General features: G+C 30.2%; 1 protein-coding gene across 1 annotated transcript; it reads right to left on the bottom strand.

The window, feature by feature from the left end:
* Window positions 1–1372: 1372 nt before the first annotated feature.
* On the bottom strand, window positions 1373–25758 carry LOC135922924 (uncharacterized). The gene is made up of 17 exons (XM_065457458.1): window positions 25586–25758; window positions 17904–18035; window positions 16064–16748; window positions 15637–15717; window positions 14212–14390; window positions 13279–13532; window positions 12454–12566; window positions 12206–12267; window positions 11723–11888; window positions 9296–9444; window positions 7323–7556; window positions 7091–7265; window positions 5630–5803; window positions 5435–5540; window positions 4958–5085; window positions 2516–2615; window positions 1373–1782 (listed from the first exon to the last, which is right to left on the bottom strand). The coding sequence occupies exons 1-17, from the start codon at window positions 25703–25705 to the stop codon at window positions 1635–1637; spliced, it is 3006 nt and encodes a 1001-aa protein (XP_065313530.1). The 5' UTR covers window positions 25706–25758; the 3' UTR covers window positions 1373–1634.
* Between the last annotated feature and the right edge of the window lie 367 nt (window positions 25759–26125).

Here is a 26125-nt window from a genome sequence, read left to right as displayed (position 1 = left end):
ATTTTGACGAATCAAATAAAAGAATGGATGCTGCTTTATCCTTCTAAATAATCCACCTAGTCAAAGTAAACTGCAAAAGTTCCAAAAATGGGTTAGGCATGGTGGTGTGAATATGAAAAAGACTTTGTATGGTTATATGATGAAGAGAGCTTACTCCCGACCACTATAAGTGCAGAGTTGGGCAGTACCGCGAATACTTCTAAGATACAAGATCCTTTATTCCGAAAAGATTCTCGACAGATACTTTTTAATATTCATGTCTAAAAAATTTACACATCACAACATAACCTTATTTTCTTCGTGTAATCTTGTATTAATATCTTTATTTTTTTTTCGCCATATATAAAATATATTGAACAACCAAAGTCAGCTGGAAAATTTACAACTCACATTGAAGATAGATAGATAATAATAACCGCATCAAAACGAAATAAAGTAACTAGATAGAATATCATTACCAATTTTATGTAATATTTATAATTTATAGAATGATTGACACTCATGATAGTGAAGAAGGTAGTAAAAAATGGAAATATTGAAATAAGTTCCCCTGTATCAAATCAGTCCGCTTAAAATTTTAGATGGAAAATAAGAAAAAATGGCAATGCACGAATGTCAGACCTGTACAAACAAAAAAATGATAAAGGGTTGAACTCTATGAATTTTGTTAAACATATTTAAAGTGTATTATTTATATAATAATTTTGTATTATAATAGTATATATTATTTATTTATTTTTAAAAAATAGATGTCATTTAAGCATTTATAATCAATATAATAAATCATATCTAAAAGAAGCAGAAAAGAAAACCAACAAACTCCACCACCATAGAAAAAAAAATGATTCAACTCAGTATATCAGCTTCATATAATGCCATTAATAACAGAAATTTATTACCATGATGGAAAGTTATATAATTTATATATAGACAAATAAAAATATTATGCAAGCCTAAAGATTTTGCTAATAGATGTCACATAGGATTGAGCATCTATTGGCGAAATCTTCATGCTTATAGGCAATATTTTCCTGGCTATAATGGTTGAGTTAGCCAATTTTAAAAAAATCAGCTCAAATTGTGTCGTTTAACAACACTAGTGTAATGAATCCTTCTTCCTAAAATAACCCATTTGGCTAATTATCTCTCATGTTTTTTATAATGATAAATTTTTTTTAAAATATGTATGTAATTGTTCTCAAATTATTATCATAATACTTACGATACCAATAATAAGGTTTTAAATGTATAAAAAAAATTTATTTCGCAATTACTATAATATAAATGATGCAATATATATATATATACTAGTCTATTTAAAAAAAAAAAATTAAATACATTTCTATAATCGTATAGTTGGAATGTTGAATTTTTTTTTGGCTAAAGATAAATAAAATTTATTTTTAAAAAAAAATTCGAGAGTAAAACATTGATTCCTTGGGGATATAAAATATGTTTCAGAATAAATAAAAATAATGATTTTGAGCTCATTTAAAAAAATATATATATAATTTATAAGAGTTGAACAGTTGCTGACCAAAAGAATCTCATTCCATTTTATAGTTTTAAAATTGCCATCGGAAAATTAAATAGAATGTGGACAATAGTAATACGATTGAGGAGAAAAAATAAATTTAGCTAATTTTCTCTGCTGGCACAATATTTTCGTACATATTTTCGCGAAATTTTTCGACATTGGGGGGCCTCTTATCGTTTTGATTGGACAAATTTATGTTGTCGAGATTCAGCTCCTTCGGATAGTAAGAACTGTAAGGGCGGCGTCTTTTAATTTTTTTATTACATAATAATATATATGTATGGTAACATCGTCAGCTATATTCATCGTTTTATTAGAGTTTGGGAAAAAAAAAACATTTCTAATTCCTAATGTTATAAGTGGGTTCTGGTTCTTAAACTTGGAGCGATTCCGAGGATTCCAAGTAGAGTTCAAATTTTGTCAAAGCAATTAAAATTTTTTTTAGCAAAATGAATATATATGTCGCATCGGAATGTGGAATCTAAGTGCATCGATTTTAATTCATTTACCAGGACACTAATTATTTAAATTACAATTTAATAGAAAATATTCCAGCATGCGTAGAGTACAACTCCTACGAATTTCAGACAATTTTATCCCGTTAACCTTTGTAAATTTTTTGTTAAAACTTTTATGAAAAATTATTCGTAATACAAATCCTATCAATAAAAACTATTCTAAATTTTGTTTTGAAATTCGGTGTAAGTATCTATACATGAAATACATTTCCGATCAAGTCCGATTTTTTTAAATTTTAAAAATCAACCGGTAAATGTCGATAAATTTCCAAATCCTCATCGATTCCATATCCCATTACGATATATAAATATATTAATTGCACCTTTGTTGGGACCGGTTCCTAAAAAAAACTGTATTCAACCTTATTCTATATTAAACATTTACGCTTTTATATATAAAAAAAATGTCAAAATATTATTCATCTTTATATTCGCGCCAATAATTGGGCGCCATATTTACTTTCTTTCGCACATTAAATTTCCGTTATTATTGGTTTTAGAGATATCGTCGCGAAGTCGAGATTCGGTAGATACGGGATACGATTTGGTTCCTGGGAAAACTATAATTTATATTTTTGTTACATAATATCAGAGTTGTTAAAGGATCTAGATATAAAAATGTTGTATCTGTATCTGTATCTAGATAGATTTTTGATTAAAATTGATTAAAATATCGGTATCTAGATATTATTTTAGACAATGTATCTGTATCTAGATCCATTTAAAAAGTATCTTTTAACAACTCTGCATAATATGTTATATTTGAATGTTTATATATATTTTAAAAGGTTACGCTATTTGAATTATATATTTCTTACATTTTATATTATCTTATGGAGGTCAATGTAATTGCATATTGGTAGAAGTTAAATGACATAATTATAAAAGACTATATATAGGAAACAATTTTAAAGAATCTATTGTTTTGACTATAAAATAATACATAACTTCTTTTTATCTTAGTGTATACAAATTCATAGAGAGTGCTAAGCTTCATCGTTGAAATGAAGCGTAGGAGTTAAACGAAGTGTGTAAAATAAGGCATGATTACCATTATTCTCAATGTGTAAATGGCCCAGTTAAACCTAGCCGACATCAGAGTTCAAAATAAGTTAAATTTGAAATCATCCAACATTTGTTTAACATTAAGATTAGTATAAATATTACAAATATACACCGTTGATTATCTAATCAATTCTGGTATATTAATATATTTCTCGAGACTTATTTTTTTTTCTAGGGCAAATAATCGTATTTTTTATTTTATTATATAAATGCAAAAAAAAATGTCAATTTTTCATTTGTACCAAAAAAAACGACAATTCTTGCCCAATTTTGGGTAAAGAAACAGAGCGAAAAATTGGGAATCTGGCTTATATCTCCTAGAAAATTTTCAACGTAAATTTGAAATTGATATTAATAGATGCTAGGGAAATAAACTTATCATCTATTTTAAATCAGAAATCTGCAAGCCCGGCCCTAAGCCTAGCCGGGGTAGACGGGCCGATACCCTATATTAATTTTTTTAAAATATACCCGGGTTGGTTTAGACTTGAAAATATTTTATAAAAAAATAACCGGGCCGGGCCGTATATTTTGAAACCAAATATTTGAAATCGCCATTATTAGCTATAAAAATCAATATTTTTTAAAAAATTCGGGCCAGTTCTGAATTTATAAAACCCGGGAAAAAAATTCTAAAAATGGAGGAAATATCATCTTTGTCCCCCAATCTGATTTCCCGAATAAAATTTCCTGTAGAGATGTGAGCGAGATTCCCAATTTTGCGCTGTTCCTTTCTTCGCTATACCGCGCTCTTACTAAATTTTTTTTGCCAATCAACTCTAACCTTGAATTCGCAGTGGCGCGGAGATCGCGATTTAACAGCTGATCGATTTTTTTTTTAAAAATCTGTTTATGAGGATCAGTTTTTTTATTTGTCAATATTAATTTTAATCTTCAATTCCAATTCGATTCAAAAAATAATAATCTAAGAAATAATGATTTTAATAAAGAAGAATTGGATCTCATAAACAGTTTTTTTTTTTAAAATCAGCTGTTAGATCGTTATCGCCGAGCCACTATGGATTCAAGGTAAAGTAATTTTTAAAAAAGAACTATCAGCTGTTAGATGGCTATCGCCGAGCCACTATGGACAAGGTAAAGTAATTTTTTTTAAAAACTGTCAGCTGTTAGATCGCTATCGCCGAGCCACTATGGATTCAAGGTAAAGTAAATTTTTTTTAAAAACTATCAGCTGTTAGATCGCTATCGCCGAGCCACTATGGACAAGGTAAAGTAATTTTTTTAAAAAAACTGTCAGCTGTTAGATCGCTATCGCAATCGAGCCACTATGAATACAAGGTAAAGTAATTTTTAAAAAAGAACTATCAGCTGTTAGATGGCTATCGCCGAGCCACTATGGACAAGGTAAAGTAATTTTTTAAAAGGAACTATCAGCTGTTCGATCGCTATCGCAATCGAGCCACTATAAATACAAGGTAAAGTAATTATTTTAAAAAAACTGTCAGCTGTTAGATCGCTATCGCCGAGCCACTATGGATTCAAGGCAAAGTAAATTTTTTTTAAAACTGTCAGCTGCTAGATCGCTATCACCGAGCCACTATGGACAAGGTAAAGTAATTTTTTTAAAAAAACTGTCAGCTGTCGCTATCACCGAGCCCCTATGAATCCAAGGTAAAGCAAATTTTTAAAAAAGAACTGTCAGCTGTTAGATCGCTATAGCAATCGAGCCACTATGAATAGTAATCTTGAAAAAAAAACTGTCAGCTGTTAGATGGCTATAGCCGAGCCACTATGAATTAAGGGTAAGGTAAATACAACATTTCTTTCCGTACGTTATTTATTATACGACAAAATTTTAATTTGATTTTGAAAAAACTTTTATCGTCGAAATGAACCGATTCGATGGAATGGGCTAGGGCCTTTTTCCGGATAAATAAGATGGAATTTTTGCTTCTTTCCGATTCGCCACATTTTTTGTCCGCGTTGTTATCCACTTTTATTTTTCTAAATAAAAAAAATGGGCATTTACAAAAATAAAAATAAGGAATCAAGAGAAAGAGATGCACGCCTTCTTTAGCCGATATGGGTACCCGCGGATAGCGGTTAAAATCGAAAGTATCAGCTGATCATCTCTCTTACAAACAGTTAAATAAACAATTTGCCACCCCCCACCCAAGAAAAAAATTTATTGCGAACAAAAGTATATCGTAAGTATTGATTAAATTTTTTATCAATTAATTTATTATAGGTTATGTCAATCATTATATTTTTTTTCTGAAATTATTATAAGTTTAAAATTTTTGTACTATTTTTTTTTAAAAAATATTAAAAAGACATATTTAAAATGTGTTACTTGAGAACGGACCCGATACTTTTAAAGGAAAACTTGGAGTTAGATTTTTTGACGATATTCGTTTTATTTATTCGCGTTTCGCTCCTCCATTTGTCGCCTCTTAACCCTTTTAGGTGGGAAATGAGGAGGAAAATTAATTTATATTTTTAGAAATTTCCTATTTATATTAATTTCCTCTCCTTAAAAAAATTTTACCCGTGTATATGGATGGAAGCGTAGGCCTATTGGTAGTAGGCCATAAGGGACTGTTAATTTGTGCGTTTTTTAGTTCGAAACGTTTATCCTTGACGTTGGACGAGAATATCGAATCGGCGGGATTAGGTATTTTGTCGGCGATGGGGAGCGAACTGGCTTTACCTTCTTGGCACGCTTTGTATCGCACAACAATAGAGAAAACAATAAAGCTCATTGTTCTTGTATAAATTTTGTCAAAATTTATGCAGTCATTTGGAAAAGATGTCAATCAGTCAAAGTCAATATGAAAAAAAAAGATTTGCTAAAATTATTTAAAACCGAACCCAATGCAGGTACCTTCGGGAATAATCATTTTATTAAAATTTAGAATATATCTAATAAAATAAATTTGAGTTGGGTGACAAATGCCCTTTACTCTCAACCCTTCCCTCACAACAATATAACTTATCAATCCAAAATAATGCCTTTGATAATATTAAATAAATATAATAAACATTACTACAATTCCACTTTATTCATGTATATATAACATATAAACATATTAAATCTTCCCCAATCAATCCCGTCTTCATCCAATATCTTCACTCCATATAGCAAACAAAGAAACTTTTTAAAAACAACCCATGTCATAATTTCGTTTTCCTCCCATCCACCAGGAAAACTAATTTCCCTGTCAGAAAACAACTGACATTTGATGTATTATATTAAATTTATTTCTTCTTTTTTTCAACAGCTACAACAGTTCTTATATAAATTTTGTTAAATTTTATGCAGTCATCTGGAAAAGATGTCAATTAGTCAAAGTCAATATGAAAAAAAAGAGATTTGCTAAAATTATTCAAAACCGAACCCAATGCAGGTACCTTCGGTATAATCATTTTACTAAAATTTAGATATATATAATAAAATAAAGGTGTATAAATTTGGTTGGGTGAAAAATTATGAATATGATCACGAGATGTTTCAATATTTAAAGAAAGAAAGAAAGAAAGAAAGAAATTGAAACTGAAAATCAGATACCCCAGATAAGACCGAAAGATCATTAAAAGAAAAATATTTTATTTTTATTACACAATCATACCCCATACCCCCAAAAAACAAGCTTAATTATATTTCAAACTAATTTGTAAGGGAAAGGAGAAGAGAGGATACGTGAAATATAAAATAAAGGATTTTAAAGATGAAGGTGTTTAAATTTAGAAATCGGGCCTAATTAGCAGACTCCAGGATGTTTGATAATCGGGACATCGTGAGACTACAACTATATTAAATTAATAACCACATAGCGTGAGGCATTTAGACAAGGTGTCATTTATATGACAATGAATCGTCAATCTAGGTTAGTATTACTGTTATCAAGGTTAGATACCATTTTTTAAAATTTTAAATACAAATGTTTCTAATTGTCATTCTCTCTCTCTATGTTACCCGTGAATTACAAATAAGGGTACTATGCCATACCTCGAAATTTGTTGATGTCAAAATTGAGATCAATGGCGGCCCGAAAACTTTCGTTGCACAACTTCGTCCTCCTGAGCTTTTGATTGGTGGAAGCGGTATGATTTACGGCTGTTTCGTCGGAAGAATCGTTGTCTTTAGAATCGTTTTCGCCATTTATATCTGGAGGAGTTAATGCCTATTTTAAAAAAAAAGATTATATACGAAATATTTATTAATGAGTGGCACAAATCACTTTGACATCGGCGGGATCCTCACGTTTGAGACAATTAACATCCACTCCCGTCTTCCTGAACACGCGCACATCGACCATTCGGTATTTTATGGGAGGTGCATCCGGGAATGATTCGTGATGAGCGGCCATTTTCATGGTGGCCGTAAGTCTGTGCATAGCCTCTACATTACTCAATCCGATCAGACCTTCGCCGTTAACCGAAACTATTCGGTCTTCCGCCTTCAGTCGATTGTCCTGAAAAATATGTTTTATTTAAATGGCCAAATTTAGCATTATTATAGTATATAGAAAGATGCTTATTACAAAGAGAGCTGTTATCTTTGGCTGCTAAATGAGTGACTATTCAACAATCGCACAATCGCCTCAACTTTCCCAAAGTATATATTTTAATGTATGGATGTTCAAAAGATTTTTTTTTAACTAACATTTTTAAATTTATTGTAAATTTCAAATTTATTTAAAAAAGATGGTAAAAATGAGGTAAATTATGCATATTTTACAATAAGGATTTTAGTGTATAAAAAAATTAATCTTTTCACATGAGTATTTCCTTAGGTTTTTGAGGGCAAGAAAATAAATGAAATTAGAAAATATAGATGGATTGATAACGCCTAGACCCGCGCGCCGCCGATTACGCCGCCGTCAATTTTTGATTTGAGCCGCGTTGACAGGCTCGCAGGCCAATTTTTTATATGATGGCGGAATATTTGTTTTTATAAATGCTATTTCATTATATTTTTATATTTATTTTTTTTATTATATTAAATTTATTATTTTTAACATTTTTAATATATTTAAAAAAAAAAAAAAAAATTAAATATGAATTTTTTAATTGATATCAAATCATTTATATAATAAATTTTAATGAATTCTCAAAGCGATTTAAAACACCTTGTTTGTAAAACTATGAAATAATTCCTTGTTAAAAATGAACGAACTAAAACAGCAATGACATAGGAATTGTAGACAAGGCTCAAACATAATCATAAAATTGCAAAAACAGCTGGAAAGCATTCATCCTAAATAAAAGATTCTTAATAGACTAAACAATAATGGTTTTCCTTAGTCAACATCCACTGTATCAGAAACAAGATGCAGCGCTATTCCTTTTACCTAGAAAAAAAGCGACTGGAATTCTAAGAAACTAGCTATGTGGATTAGTAGTTTCTTTAAATACCCGCCATAAAATAAGCTAGCGAAAAAAAATCTTTTCTATAACTGGATTAATAACGTCAAAACATCTCCTATAATATTATAAATTTGTCTTAAACATCAAGCTTATAAATCGAAAAAAAAATATAATTGACGTGGAAAAAAAATACATAAATTTATAAGAGTTCCACGAGGAAAAAGAGTGCACCGCCAATTGATTAAGCGGCGAGGCCGACGATAACCGTCTATAAAAAAAAATAGACAAAGAGTCATGGCGGACTTATGTCTCGGGTGCCCTGGTCTAATAACGACCAGTGTTTGTAAAAAGGCTTACTTTTTGAGCCGATTATTTAAAAAAAACGGTCAACTCATATTTTATCCAGCAAAAATATCACGCCACGCTTGAAGATTTTCTTCGTAGAAGGAACAGAGGTCCCTAGACATATATCATCGAAATTTCGAGGCTCAGGCAATTTTTACTTTCCTGGCCAAAATCATTGAGTTTTAAAAACGTTTTTAAAAATTCGGCTCAACCCGTGGCTGTTTAACAACACTTAGAATCGACTATTAAAAGATAAAACTTATTATTTAAAACCTGAAATCTTAAAATGAAACATTATTAATAGTATATATATATAATCTGCATCATAAAACGATCGAACTTCTTATACATTACATTATTATTTCACTACACGAATACGTATTTGAAGACAAACCTTTCTCGAACATATGATATTTCTTTTTCGTTAATATCTAACTAAGAAAAAAAACTCATTCAAAAGATCACTTTCGATTGACATGTCACTACAACAATGACTAACATAATAAGCTGCTCCGTTTAGAATGACCGATTTGACAAAAATCCCTAAATCTCGCTCTTGCAATAATTTGCCTTCGTCGTTTCCGCCGATTTTATGATTTTTTGTTTCAGGATTTTTACTTTGTTGCTGTCGCAAAATGGCCGTCTTACCTTGTATTTTTTTAAAAAAATTTATTTGGAAAAATAATTTTTCTTTTTTTTTATATATTACTAAATTAAATTTAACAAAAAACAATTTCTTTCCCTTCTATGAAATCATAGGTTTTTGAAAATCTTTCTATTTCTCAACTTTTAACTATCATACACAACAGTTCTATGAAACCAAATGTGCCTAATTTTCCTCGTGGAATGAGAATAGATTAGCTGTGTAAATTTAATATTAGTTCCCAATGGTTTTGGTACATTTTTCTTCTGAATAAAGCCAGGGATGTGAACCCTAACCCGTGTTCAAGAATTTTAGATTTCATTTAATATAAATTTTGATAACAGGAACTTAATCGTACCAATTTCCTAAGTGGGCCGAACCTGCCCCAGGTCCATTTTACCCCGGGATGAGTTGTCCTTTAATCGGTTTCTATTTGTCCTGTGGTTTCAAAATGCCCAACCAAACAATTTTAAATTTCCTGAACCTGGGGTTTGTTTGGGTTCACATCCCTGGAATAAACAATATAAAATGTAAAAAAATTATCATTCTGTTTTTTATCTGTAAGGGAATGTTTTTTTTTAAAAAAAAATCAAATATTAAATATTTAAATTTTATTTTCTGGATCCATTCGTTTGTTTTTAATTGTTAAAGAAATAAACTGTTCCTTCCTATTCCCATTCCAGTTAGATTCAGGAGTAAGGGGGTGGCTGCGAATTGGTTTCTCACGTTGCGCATATTATTTTATAAATTACTGAGTCCGATAAGGGTTTCTTTATAGTCGGACTTCGGAATTGGCCTTTGAGCATTCATAGGAGTTCGTTCCTGCTCGACAAATCGAAAATGTCGAGTTGGAGGCCTTTAAAATTAGCCCTTAACATCAACAAAATGGGAGATATCCCAGATTTTAAAACTTTTCTCCCTGAGGAATTATATAAGTTTTAGGTTCTACTACCGGTTATTCGACATCTTTTTTGTCAATTTTTTTCTTGGCAACTTGGTCCCATCACTTTTTTTTATTCCCTAAACAATCTTCTTCTTCACCTACCCACTTAAAAAATACTTTAAATCTTCCCCATCCTTCCAAAATAATTCCCTTCTAAAATCCTTTAAAATTAGCATTTAAACATTTCGTCCAATCACTTTTAGTCTTAGCGTTCTCTGATTTTAATTTGTTGTCATTTGTCCTCTTCGCCGTAGCCACCTGCGAGTGTCAGTTTTCAGAAACAAAAAAAATCATCCCACCTGTCCTTAATAAGGATTAACGACGTTATCTAAAACTCCGATAACGTTCAACGTAGTAATATCATTTATTGACTACCCTCACTTTTGAAATGACAATCTTTTTATATATAAATAATCGATCAAAAAAATGTTGTATCTGTCTATTTATAACTGACGTTTATGGACGTTTTTCCATTGATTTCGGAAAAGAGATATATTACATTTTTTTTTTAGAATTGTTGTGTTGTTTAAACGGGTCATTTTGAGCCGATTTTTTAAAACGGCTAACTCAGTACTTTATCCAGAAGAATATTACGCAAGTTTGAAGATCTCGCTCATTTTTTTTTTGCGAAAAAGAGCCATCATTTCGCGAATTTTTCTATCATATAAAATAATTGAAAGTTTTTGTTTTGAGTTTTAATTTCAGTCAAATTTTAGCATTTCTAAGAGTAACGATTAGATCTAATTCTGAAAAAAAAACCAATTTGTACAATATAAAAATTGTATTTATGAAACGTCTAAACATCTATTAGCGAAATCTGGAGTCTAAAGCAATTTTTTTTTCTGGCGGAAATAGAGAGTTAGCCGTTTTCCAAAAGCGGCTCAAAACCAAGCCGTTCAGGCAACGCTATAAAATTGTATCACGTGACATTATCATTATGGTGACCGCGGAATTATTGTCGGAAAGTATCAGGCGTAGTTATAAATTTGCAGAGTTGTTAAAGGATCTAGATACAAGTGTCTAGATCCTGTATCTAGATATAAAAATGTGGTATCTGTATCTGTATCTAGATAGATTTTTGATTAAATAATCTGTATCTAGATTTTATTTTAGACGTTGTATCTGTATCTAGATCCATTTAAAAAGTATCTTTTAACAACTCTGTAAATTTGTAAATAATTTTTTAAAATTTTAATAAATATTAAATGGCAAAAATAATAATTAATATGCTCAAATTTAAATTTTAAGCTTCGACACCCCCCAAAAAGATAATGTTTGAAATATTTCGTGGTATATTGCGAAATAGATAAGTTTTATTTTTTAAAAAATGTGTGAATAACCTTTAACGCTGACTCCCAAGGAGTTGAAGAATTGTGTGTTGCCATTGAGAGGGGATTGATGGAATAAGGGGATCCTGAAAGCGAGCAATGACATTTGGCTACCATTTTTATGGCTCCTCTTGTCTTGGTTCACTTCCGCCTTAGGGTCGTCTTCTAATGGTATTTCCTTTATTTTTTTTGAAAAAAATATAATTAAACTAATGTGCGTGATAGGGAAGGGTCCATCTCGACACTTCGCATTACATTATTGTAAAATACAGTTATAACGTTAAGGATGGGGGAGCGGGTGTGACTCGTAGTACGCGTCAATAGATTCTGGTCTGGGTTCGGTTTAAGATGGATAGGATCGGACCGTTGGCATCCAATAGTTCTATCTACCGTACATTTTAATCTACGATGATTAACATCTAGTCTTCTTTTATCTCCCTTATTTTCCCAAAATATTTCGTAAACTATTAATTATTTTCTTGATTTAATACAAACTTTGATGTCGTCATTCTTGTAAGGGGGGCAAGTGAGTGTTCCCGTACAATGGTCCTCCGCATCTGGGTAAATATAAACATATGTTTTTAATTTAAAAAAAAAGACAAATGAATGAAAAAAAAAGGTCGTAAGATTATTTATGGACCGAACCCTTAGAAGTGCTTATAAATTATAACTGATGATTTAATAATATGATAAATAATCGGATAGGATTTTTTTAGTATTAAACGTTTAGCAAAAAATAAAACTAGTGGAATATTTTGAATCCACGATATCCGGCGACAGAATTCTACGTTCGCGTCTTCGATATTCGAGCGTGATTTGTCCTGAAGATATTCCTTCCTTAAAAATTCCCAGGCACCTAAGCAAATATTTCGTAAAATAATAATTTATATTTAGATTATTTTAAATGCTGATATTAAAATTGCATGCTAGATTTAAAGAGCTCAAAGATGTTATATTGTTTCTTTTCCTTCTTTTTTTCTTAAACTATTTTAATTTTTTTTAAAACTAAGTTTGGAATGGAATGGGAAGAGAACGTTATAATTTTTGGCGGGTTTTTTTTCCGAATCGAAAATGGATGAAAAATATTATGATATAATCCTAATTAGTGATCTGCATCGGGTCTAATTTTTCAAGCCTGGCCCGAATTTTTTTAAAAATAGAAATTTGTTTTTATAATTATTCAAAATTGTATATCACATGGCGTCCAGTTTCTATAAATAAAATCACATTTTTTTTATTTTACATAAAAAATTCAACATAAAATTGATAAAATTAGATATATTTTAAAAAAAAATTCCAAGGCCCGACTGGATCCGGTGCGAATTTTTTTTAAAAATATTCGGCCCGACCCAGCACCAACCGAAGCCCGTTCGAACCGGGTCGGTAATTTTGCAGATCTCTCATCCTGATCACATTTTGACCGAAATCTGTATTGAAACATCGTAATAAATAGAGAGACTTTATAATCGAATATAGTGAAAATTGGGTAATGAAAATAAAGAAACAAATAAAATGAAAGAAAGAAAGTTAAAAACAAAAAAGAAAAGACATAAAATGGCACTCTTAACTCTTTAAAGCTTTTCCCCTCGAGAGAAGCGCCATTGATAGCGGATATGACGTCACCGATTTTTATCGGGATTTCATCTCTATACACTAGCCCGCCATTTTCTATTTTGTGTATCATAAGACCACCACCGCCGCCGCCTCCTATTCCGACCTTAGTGCGAAAGGATGGGGGAGGGATCACGTGGATTCCGAGATGGCGGCCACCGTTGCTTCGAGTGTCGGTATTTTGGATCGTCACTGTCAGAGGATCGTTTTGCTATTTAAAAAGACAAAATACTCTTTTTAAAAAATTCATAGCAACTGAGTCTCGCTAATTTGAACATGATTAAGTCATGTTTTATGAGCGAAAAACTATTATAGTTGGGATATACCCTAAATCAGTAGAAACCCGTTTAGAAACCCGTTCGCTAAGCGTTAAGGCACAATTAATATATTTCCCATTTGTTAAAAGTTGACCGAGGCTGGGGTCATTTTTCGGCTAAAAATCGGTTTAGTCATTTTTTAGCCGGATAAAAATGAAGCATTTACCCAACATGTTTTCCTTTTTAAGTCATGTCATATATTTTCTTCAAACATATGATACTCTTCTTTGGTCTGATTAACCTCGAAAGAAAGGAATAAATAAAAAACATATGTTTTTTCCCAAAATGGGGGCTCTTATACTAAATAATCAAGATATTATTTATCTAAGGTTTTATGCCTGGTTGAAACTATTCTTTAAGAAAGAAAGAAAGATGAATTCTTAACGTAATTTTGCCTTTTATGTTTGCGCCGTACTAGCGGAAACCGGGTTCATTTGGCTTACTCTGAGGCGGACCTAACGCTTCGCCTTTAAAACGTCGCTATAACTGAACAAAACCATCGATAAAATGGAGCAGCCAGCCATACATTTTATTATTTTTTATTTATCTCGACCAATAAAAAATTCATTTTACGTAATATTCGCATTGGTTGTTCAATGAGAGATTATCGTAAGACGAATTTTGATAGACGCTTCCTCCATTATTCGAACAAAGGTCGAATAAATTTTCGTAGAAATTCGGATGGAAATGTCTGGAGGAACGGCGAGCGCTCAATATAAACGTAGAGGACGAACGTTTTCCCATAGTCGGAGCTTTAGATTAAAAAAGAATTCGAAATATATTGTCATTAACATTTATAGGCTCGGTTTCATTTTATATAGCGCGCACAAATTTAGCGTTTCGACGCGACGTTTCAAAAAACGCAAATAATAAATTTTTAAATGGACAGCATTTTTTTTTTGTGTGGGGGGGGGGGGGGGTTTAAAGGTTCCAATTATAAACTTAGCCGTGTTTACGCTTTTTTTATACGCGTTTTGAACAGCTGCGTTGAAACGCGTGTTGTTAAACGGCTCGTTTTGCGCCGATCTTTAAAAGCGGCTGCCTCGATACTTCTTCCAGGATAATATTAAGCTAGCCTGAAGATTTTGTTTGCAGAAGGAACATAGGTTTTGGACATCTATTAGCGGAAAGGCAATATTTCTTTGGCCAAAATATTTGAGTCAGCCGTTTTTAAAAATCGGCTCGAAACGCGACGTCTAACAACACTAGTTGAAGCGTTCAATTTGTGAGCACAATTACTCCTCTATTTTGCGTATTGAATTCCGACGGAAATTTAAAATGAGTTCTAAAAGTTCACGGCAAAATTGGCTCAAATTTCTAGGGTGAATACTCTACACATGCCAGAATCCATTTCCGTTTTTTTTAAACGGCTCTCGGTAAAGGATTTAAAATCCAGAGATTCGGAATCCCCGCCGGGTGTAAAAAATATTTGTATCATGTTTGGAATACCTACCCTATGAATTCCAGACAATTTTGCTGGTTAACATTTGGAAATCGTTTATAATTTATAATAAAAAAAATATGTATGGGAAAAATCTAACATAAATTACAATCGACTTCAAAGGTTTGCCGTGAAATTGTCTAGAATTTATAGGGTAGGAATTCCGATGGGAAATCCATTTCCGGAAAAATAAAAATTTTAAAATTTTTTTTAAAAAAAAACACGCGCTCAAAATAAAAAACGATTTAAAGTTGAAAAAAAAAAATAACGCAATGACATAAACAATCACATAATATATAACTTATCTTTAAGGAGATATAAAAAAAATCTCTACATATCAATTTCGGGCCGGCCCGGCTAGAAACCGGCCCGATCCGGGCTTAAGGTCGGGCCTGCAGGTCTCTGAAATATATTAATCAACATTATGATTTATGGGTTATCGATCCTTGTTCGTCATTAGGTTTTAACATTACGAGTGGCCGACAAGATTCATCTCCGATTATTAAAATGTTTTTTTTTTATATAAAGCGTAATTTATAGTAAGATTTCATGAATACTTTGGGTTTTAAGAGTGGAAGGATGCGAAGATATTATAGTGTAATCTGCAAACGGGTCGCTATTCCTTCGTAGGTACAATTCTAAAAGCAAAAAGAGGATGTTCATTAGATTCTCAGTCAATTATATCATTTTATAAATGTTCTTTCTTTCTTTTTCTATCTCTTACGTAATTTCTTTATTCTCTTTCGTTGCCGAACTTATATAGGTGAATCTCGACACTAAAGATCAATAAATCCCGAAATGATAATTAAATTCCAGGCCGCTTTAACTTTAGGAATCAATAGAATCGATGATATCGTAATCATCGATATCTATATTCTTGTTCGGCCCTAACAAAGCACTAAAAAGAATTTGGGACCCTATTAATAATCACGTGACAGGCGGTTATGCATAATAGAAGGGCTGACGTGCCGTATTATAATTTACCTTTATTAGTGGAAGAGGAAAGGGTGTCTGTGTCGTCTTTGATCTCAATTTCGGACACGTAACTAGGGAACGCGTATATCATCTCCGCTTCGTCCTCCGCTCCCTTCCCCTCGATTCTGGGGTATAATGAATCAGGTGTTTCACCTACTTTTTGGGGTAATAGGAAGCTTGCTGTTTCACCTTGTTCCACGTGATTCATGGCGAGGGGGGACTTCCTTTTCACCACCTGGGAATACAGGTAATCGAGGTCGTCGTCAAAAAGAGTTTGATTGTCCATTATCGATTTCCTGTCAATATGATGATCGGCGTTATTGTTAATTATTGGAAGAGGAGTCGCCACGCGAATTATTGATCGATTGTCGATTCGGTTTGCATCAACATGATTGGTTACGGGATGGGGGAGGAGGGCCCCATTAATCGGTTGATTGTCGATTATTGGTATCTGAATTATTGATTGATGATCGATTTTTGGACGCAGCGATTGATCATTGGTGGCGGACCGGAAGGAGGAGGAGAAGGAGGAAAAAGTGGACGACGAACTTTCGTCAAAAAACTCGCTGAAAAATGGGTTGTTTTTGTTGAAAGTGTTTTTGACGACGTTCGCACTACTACCTTCATTTTGATTGGCCGTAATTTTGGAAGATGAATCTCGAGTTTCCGGTTGGGTTGTGAATGTGACGAATACCTTTGGATTATAAATTAAGGTGTTTTATTTAAATGAGAATACTAGAATTTCGAAAAAAAATTGGCATAAATTTGAATTTATCGTTTGGGGGATGGGGGGAAGAGGAGGGTATTTTCTACATTTTTTTAAAGATATAGTATATTGAATTTATATAAAAAAATACGAGGTAGATATCGCTTAGGCTATTTCTAATCTGGAAATTCAATCTGATTTGAATATCGGATACTAACAGATATTTATTCGAAAAAAAAATGGTGGTCGAATCAGAAATTTTTGCTTTATTTGTCGATAACTAGTGTTGTAAAATGGCTCGTTTTCAGCCGATTTTTCAAAATGGCTAACTCACTATTTAGGCCAGAAAAATATTATTTAAGCCTCGAGATTTCGAATGTCTAGAACCTTCGTTCCTTCTACGAGCAAAATCTTCAGGCTTGCGTAATATTTTTGCTGGATGAAATATTGAGTTAGCCCTTTTAAAACTAGTGATAACAGATGAATCAAAAAATTTGTCTTGTGATAATCAGGAATGTACCCTCCTCTAGTGTTGTTGATTTGGATTAGATTTTTCAAAACCGGCCCGATTAAGATTTTACCCTAAAAAAAAGTATTATAGCATCGAGATTTAGCGAACAGATGTCCAAGCATTTCCGCCAGCTATGGGCAATGTTATTTCGGTTATAATCTAAATCCGGCCGGTTTTTAAAACCGACCCGAATCGGGCTTTTTACCAATTCTAGTACCCTTCCCCCGCCCCCAACACATTTCGATGAGTGAGAGGTCATTCATAATAATACTTCTTTCATTTTAAACAATTTGTATTGGCATTTGGGATCCAAAAATAAAAATTTACCCCGCTAGGGGTGAGAGGGTTAAGTGTTACATTATTTTCAAATACTTCCTCTACAGAACCCTAATCTCATCTAGCGTGATTAAAATGAATTCTTAGCGGACCGAAGCGGGATGCGTTTCGCGGACCATGTACTATTTAAATCGCGTGGGAAATAGGCGCGAAAATATTTTTTAAAAAATTTTTATCGATCGCTATTATTCGAACACGTGATTTTTTTTTAAATTAACCTATCATAAAACCTTTTAAATATACGGCGCCTAGCTTGTAGATGACTTAACTAACGTAAATAATTTAAGGCAATATACATGATCGTTGTCATCCATGACGTCGAGCACCATATCGTCCAGGTCGAAAAGTGCGCCATCCGCATCCGTCAAACTTTCGATCTCCGGCCGCTTCCCATTTTGAGGCGCCAAACCGTTTATTTTGTTCGGATGCTTCGTGGCGTTCCATCGAATCGAATTAAATTTTTAAAAAAAATAAAATTATAATAAATTTCAATCGGTTAATTTTTTTAAAAAAAAATTATTTCGGTGAATTAAAAAAAAAAAAATCTAACTAGGTGTTTTTTAAAAAAAAATAAAAAACTGTTTTTTTTTCATCGGGAAAAAAACAAATATTATTACATCACTACTACAATATTTATGAAAAATCGTAAAACATTCATGGAAATAAATTCGAAAACAATCGAAACCAAAATAGAGTCCTTAATTATTTCGTAGCGGTTTGTGGGGTAGTCTGAACCGGGGGAGTGTTGACCGTTGACCAAATCACGATCAATTCTTTTTTCATCTTGTTATAAAAAGTAACTTTTATTTTATTTTTTGCCAACTTTCTTTCCCGTTTTTTAATGTTTTAAACGATGTTTTTTTTGATTATTTTTTTTTACATTCAAGTAGATATAGAGCAGCAAGTTTTTCTTTTTAAAAAGATGATAATTTTTTAAAAGATAAGATAAAAAACTTTAAAAAAACTTTTCAAAAACTATTCAGGTAAATCTAAATGTAATACATGTATATGTGATTTATATCTCATTTGGAAATAGCTATATATATTTTCAATTATAAAGGCTCCTTAAAGATAAGATTTAAAAGTGTAAAAAAAAACTTTAAAAAACTTTAAATAAAACTATAACGAACAAATCTAAATGCAAATCATGTGAGATTATATTTCATTGATAAAATTTAGAAAACTATAAAAACTTTAAAAAACTTTTAAAAAACTATTACGGTAATTCTAAATGTAATACATGATATGAGATTATATTTCATTTGAAAATAGCTATATATATTTCCAATTATATAAAGCTCCTAAAAATTTAAAAGATAAGATTTAAAAGTGTAGAAAAAAAACTTTAAATAAAACTATAACGACAAATCTAAATGCGAATCATTTGAGATTATATTTCATTGATAAGATTCAGAAAAAAAAACTATTAAAAACTTTAAAAAACTTTAAAAAACTTTAAAAAAAACTATTACGGTAAATCTAAATGCAAATCATGATGAGATTATATTTCTTCATTGATAAGATTTAAAAAAACTTTAAAAAAACTATAAAAAACTTTAAAAAAACTATGGTAGATGGGATTATATTTCATTTTTTTTTATTTTCCATTAAACAAAGCTCCTTAAAAAATGAATACTCGCCTTTTTCGATGATAAAACGTACTATCCATTTCAAACTCAAAATAAAATTTTATATGTAATCGATTATTATTTTCCTCGCGGAGTTTTAAAAAAAATTTTTTTATTTTATTTTATCTCTTCTTCCTAATCAGGTTTGGTTTAGTTTGGTTTACAAAATTAAAAAAATAAATTTATAATCTACGTTTCATAATCACATTCTTATCATCTTTTCTTTACATTATTTTTTTTTTATTATTATTATTTTTCTTTCTTCGTTTTTTTCTTTTCTTTTCATTTTACAAGTATTATCATTGAGCGCATGCGCTAATTACGAAATGTTTTATCTTTAAAAATATCGAGCCAAAAATACTATCACCCACTCATCATCATCAATAACATATTTTTTTTATAAAAAAAATATATAAGAAATATTGATAGGTAACTTATTGATTGATTGATTGATTGATTATTGGCAATCAACAATTGCAAATTTTTTTATTATAGATGCAATCGAAGATGCCATCCGTTTAAATCAGAAACCGGCAGTTGATAAACCAGGTCAAATAGGTCGCAAAATTATCCGGGTCTTATAATTGAAGAATAAGAAAAAATGAGAACCCTGGGTGGCCCTAAGAATATTTTGTACTCTTAAATTATAGGAATCAACCGGAGAATCATAGATTCAGTGCTCATATTCTCCATTTCCCTTTATAAACAATTTATAAAAAATTATGCAATATCTTATAGACCCACCCAAAAAAACCGGTCTCGAGTATAAAAATAAAACGGGTCGAGTCAAATAAACAAATCCGGGCTTGGGTAAGGGGTATCTAAGCGGATAATTTTTAGACCGTTTTCTCTCGAGAAATTTTATATTTTGGGAAAAATTCACTTTTAAAAATAAACGTGTAGAAAAGATTTTAAATAAAATAAGAAATGATATAATTTTTTTTTTAAAAAAAAAGAATGGAAAAGATGAACATAAAAAAAATATCACCCATTCGCTAAATAGCGAATAGTGTTGTTAAACGGCTCGGATAAAAGCCGATTTTTGAAAACCGGCTACTCGAGATTTCGTTAACAGATGTTCAAACTGTTGTGCCACCTATGAACAAAATCTGAGACTTGCCATAATATTTTTCTCATTAAAAATCTAGCTATTCGCCGTTTTTAAAAATTGGCTCAAAATGAGCGGTTATAACAACACTATACAAATTACTAATATCTCTCTCGCGCCAAAAAAAAAATTCGAATTGATGTATTTATAAATTATGATTAAGGTTCCTTTTTAGGATTTTTGATTAATATAAATAGTATTTAGGGGGGGAAGGGGCTATATAATGAATTAAATATAAAGGATGGAATAAGAATAGAAAAGAATGGAAAAGAATAGAGAGATGGGGATAAAAAAAAAGATATCACCGTTCGCTAAATCGAGATGTTACGAATTACTAAATTCTCTTAGCCGCAAAACAAAATAAAAATATTTTTTTTTGAAACAATAATTATGGTTCCCTTTTGGGAACTCAATTATAAAATAATTGTATTTTTTAAATTTACAATATTTTTTTTTATAAATTTTTTTATTAGTAATTAGACTCAAGGGGGGCTTCTTAAATTTTCAAATCATTTAAAAATTAATTTTAAAAAATGACAATAAAATTTATTTTGAAGATGATAAAGAGAAAGAAAGAAATATTTAAAAAGTGGGTCAAAAAAAAATTACAAAATAAATTACAGGTGTGTGTGAAAGTACAGATATTTATTTGTAAAGTTATTCTTTATTTTCTTACAAATTTTCTCATTCGATTTTTCCGCCTTTCCATTTTCGAACTTCGTTTCTCCAAATTTTAAATAAAGTTTTTTTTTCTTCTTTCCCGACAAATCTACTAATTTTTCTACTTTTCCATTTTCGAACTTCGTTTCTCCAAAGTTTTAAATAAGGTATTTTTTTCTTTCCCGACAAATCTACTAATTTTTCTACTTTTCCATTTTCGAACTTCGTTTCTCCAAAGTTTTAAATAAAGTTTTTTTTTTCTTTCCCGACAAATCTACTAATTTTTCTACTTTTCCATTTTCGAACTTCGTTTCTCCAAAGTTTTAAATAAAGTTTTTTTTTCTTCTTTCGCGACAAATTTTCTCATTCGATTTTTTCGCCTTTCCATTTTCGAACATCGTTTCTCCAAAGTTTTAAATAAATCAATTTTTTTTAATTTTATTTTCTATATCAAAAATTTTTTAAATTGTTTTCTTTTTTTAAAAAAATTCGTTCGTACACATGAAAGAGAGATAATTATAAAATAATTGTTAATTAGAGTAAAGTTGTAAAAAAATATATATTTTATTAATAATTATAATTTTGACCAAATACCCTAACCATCTGAAACAGGTCCACTTAACCCCGTCCGATGAGAAAAGACCGGATGGGCTCACCTTGGTTTAGAGGGAAACCCCCTTATTCGGAATTTCAATTTTCCTTTAACCCAAACATTGATCCAATTTTAACAGCTGAAAGATCAAAAATTAGAAAATATACCACCATTTTTCTGGTTTTCACCCTATCCCAACAAGTTATTTCTACCAACGGGTCCCCTAGACTATCATTTTTTTATAAAATTTTCTCAAATTAATGGTTGATCATGGATCCTTTGTTAAAATGTTACAATCAGCTGTGTTTCTAGACAACTATCTTAGTTTCCTCGGGTCTCAATAATAGCCCCCTTTTTTGACCCCCCTTCCCACCACTCGTGTTCTTTAAAAAAAACATGTTTTGTTTTATTTTGTTTTTTTTAAATTGTTTAATATTATATTCTTGTTAGTTTATTTTAATATAAATATAAAAAAAATGGATTTTATGGGGAAAGTATAAAAAAAATTAAGAAAATAAAATAATATTCAATTACAAAAATAAAAAAAATTAAATAAATATTCAATTACAAAAATAAAAAAATCAATTAAAAGGACTAAAATTTAAGTTTTAAGTTTAAAACAAAAATATCATTTACTTAGGTTTATAAAAATGCAGAGTTGTTAAAAGATACTTTTTAAATGGATCTAGATACAGATACATCGTTTCAAATAATAATCTAGATACAGATATTTTAATCAAAAATTTATCTAGATACAGATATATTAATCAAAAATCTATCTAGATACAGATATCTTAATCAAAAATCTATCTAGATACAGATACAGATATTTTAATCAAAAATCTATCTAGATACAGATACAGATATTTTAATCAAAAATCTATCTAGATACAGATACAGATATTTTAATCAAAAATCTATCTAGATACAGATACAGATATTTTAATCAAAAATGTATCTAGATACAGATACAGATATTTTAATCAAAAATCTATCTAGATACAGATACCACATTTTTGTATCTCGATACAGGATCTAGATACTTAGATCCTTTAACAACTCTGTAAAAATGTATTAGATTGGATCGATATCATTTAATTAATTTCTTCGGCGGCATTTTTTAAAAAAAATCATTTTTATAAATTTAAAAATTACAAAATTCTTAATAAAAAACCAATGACGTCATACAATAAAACCGAGGGCCGACGTTGCATTCATAATAATGCATATGGAAGCGTCGTCGAATACAAATCAGCTGGATCCGCCATTTTGGTAACTCGTTTAGCGATTATTCTTCACGTTAAAAACAACTATTAAATAGATAACTTTGCTTCCCTATCATCTCGATGATCAGACATTTCTTTGATAAAGCTTGCGTCGAGACATAGGAAATAAATTGGCCTCTCGTTTAAAAATTTTTAAATAATGATACGAGCAATCAAAATGGCGTCCCCAGCTGTTTTCATTGATGTACACTTTTAATGAATGCATCGTTCGTTAGTCTAGGTATTATAATATGTCATTGATAAAAAAACGGAATTTGGACTTAAAGTTCCCCCAAAAAAATAGTAATTTAAATTTTTTTTGTTTATTTTTTTTAAAAAAAATAAAAATCCTTGGATTTTTGATGTAAGGAGCTCCTATTTTGCCGCCAATATTTTTTTTAAAAAAAATTTAAAGTTCCGCCATATGTTCCAAGCGGAAGAGATGACGATTGGTTAAAAAAAACATAAATTGTTTAATTTAGAAATATTTTTATTTTCTCAACTATATTCGACAAAATTAGAATTTACATTTTTTTTGGGAAATTAAGAGACGCACGTGAAGTCACAAAGGATTTACCTAAAGACCAAGGTATAGAAATTTAATCATCTGGTGATACATTATCGAGGCTCTAGCAGGCGCATAACCAAGTGAGGGTGGAAGGGAGAAATCCCACCTCTGTTCTCGTAAATAGCATTTTGAGCTAATAAAAATGTCACCCAACACGCCCTCCCTATCTCCTCAAATATCATTGTAAGGAAGAATTTGAAAGAAAAATTAGTATAAAAGTTAATAACTTTAAAAAAAAAAATAACGACTATAAATATATAGCCAAAAGGGCACCAGGCCTGGTTTATGGGTCACACTGGTTTGTTTGTTTCTGATACGAATATAGTATTCAGAGTTGTTAAAGGATCTAGATACAATACAAGTATCTAGATTCTGTATCTAGATATAAAAATGTGGTATCTGTATCTAGAAAGATTTTTGGTTAAATAATTTGTATCTAGATATCATTTTTGTCATTGTATCTGTATCTCGATCCATTTAAAAAGTATCTCTTAACAACTCTGATATTATTATTGAATAGCTATTTCGTAGACTTGCAGAGTTACCATTTAGGCCGCATTCATAGTGGGATCTGATCCTACACGATTTAACAGCTGATCGATTTTTAAAAATCTGTTTATGAGATCAATTTTTTTGTGATAATATTAATTTTGTCTTTAATTCTATACATGATAATAACCTAAGAAATATTAGTTTTAATAAAGAAAAATTGATTCTCATAAACCGATTTTAAAAATCGATCAGCTGTTAAATCGTATCGGATCAGATCCACTATGAATGTGGCCTTACATGGCACGACTGGGCCCGAATTTTTCGTCTCAGCCCGGGCTTTATATATTTAGGCCTAGCCAGGTCTGAATTTTTTTTAAAAATATATTATATTTATTTTTAATTTTTTCATATCTAATAATGACGATTTAAAATATTTGGTTTTAAAAATATACGACCAAGCCCAGATATTTTTTTTTAATTTTTAGACCTGGCCTGGGTAATTTTTTAATTAAATTTTTGGCCCGACCCAAGTATATTTAAAATACAGCCCAGCCCATGTACTTGGGTCAGGCGTCACCAGCAACAAAAATAGAAATGGAGATATGTATAAACCAAACCAAGATAAACACTATATTGTTGATTATATCAACTAGCTGAATGTTAAATTCTAAATATAAAAAATAAAATTATTCTTTAATCTATTTTCCCAAAGGAACTATCCCAAAATTTTTCAAATTATTTAGAAATTTTTATTAAATTATTTCAAAATACACACCAAACACATCATATTATAACTAGAAAATATGCTTACAATATCATTTATATAAATATGAAAACTAAAAAAGACATTTAAAAAAATTTTAAAAATCAGAATGACATAAATATTTCCCTACCCAAATGGCAATCCAAAATGTTGGACAGTATATAAAATTAAAATAAGATTAATATTTTTATATACTGATTAATATAAAAATATAAATATGAACAATAAATTAGAGGTCTGCAAACCCGCCATGGTCCATTAAGATTTTTTGCATAATTTACTTGGTCCACTATGTTAAATTTTTCCTGGTCAAACTCATTACATTTTTTATTAAAAATTTTAATGGGTTAACCCATTATAACTGATTTAAATCTACCATGCCCCATTAAATTTTTGTAAATTTTCTGGCCAAGCCTGCAAAGGCTTTTGGATGAGCCAAGCTCTGCAGATCTCTACATGAAATGTTTAGATTGAATTATCTAATTTGCATATAACAGTTGCTAGGATGTATATATAATTACTGAATATTAATTTTAAATATAAAGATAGAAGTATAACAACTAAAATTAATGAATATTAATTTTAAATATAAAGATAGAAGTAAAACAACAAAATTAATGCAAGAATCCATGTGTTAAGTGAATGTTTAATTTTTTAAAGACATATAAAAAAGTATCCATATCTATATCTTTTGTCAAGAAAATAAAGATTATTTTATATCTTGTAATATATTTTTAACATTTTAAATAAGATAGATAATATATCTTAAATTATGATGATTTAATTTAACCTAATATGATTTAAAGATATTTTTAGAAATTTATGCAATATAGTAATAAATGTATGATGAAAATTTATATAGAAGCTTGATAAAAGTTAAATTAAATATATAATAAATTTACAATGAATGATAGCTTTTGATATTTTTGAATTGATTTTTCAATTAACTGAGAAATAGTTATTTGACCATCTCCACAAGGTACTATCAAGCTCATTGATCCAAAATTCACACTTATTTTCATCCTATAAATTTGAAATTTTTAAAGCATATTTTATCGTCATAGTCCAAAACCAAAGTTTTTTTCTAAGCGTTGTTTCAAAAAAAAACATAATTACATGCTCGAGGAACACATATATTTTAACCGTCAACCAAGCAGACTTTGATTTTTTTTTAAAGAAAAAACAATAAAAAATTACATGTTTCCAACTAATATTGGGCAATATAAAATAGGTAAACTTAGTAGATTATGGATTTAAAGTAATAATATTACAACGCATAAATTTAATAATATTTTATATAATATTGAGGTGCCTAAATAGTGTTGTTAAAAAGCCCAATTTGGCTAAAAACGGCTCAATTAAGATTATTAACAAAACAATATTGTGTAAGTGGTGATTTTGCTCATAGATGGCAGAAAGGTTTAGGTTTCTAATCATATGAA

This window comes from Gordionus sp. m RMFG-2023, chromosome 1 (genome assembly GCF_954871325.1).
Source record: "Gordionus sp. m RMFG-2023 chromosome 1, tfGorSpeb1-WG-v2, whole genome shotgun sequence".
NCBI lineage: Eukaryota > Metazoa > Nematomorpha > Gordioida > Chordodea > Parachordodidae > Gordionus > Gordionus sp. m RMFG-2023.
Note: the sequence above shows the minus strand (reverse complement) of the source record. Positions and strands in the feature narration are given on the sequence as shown.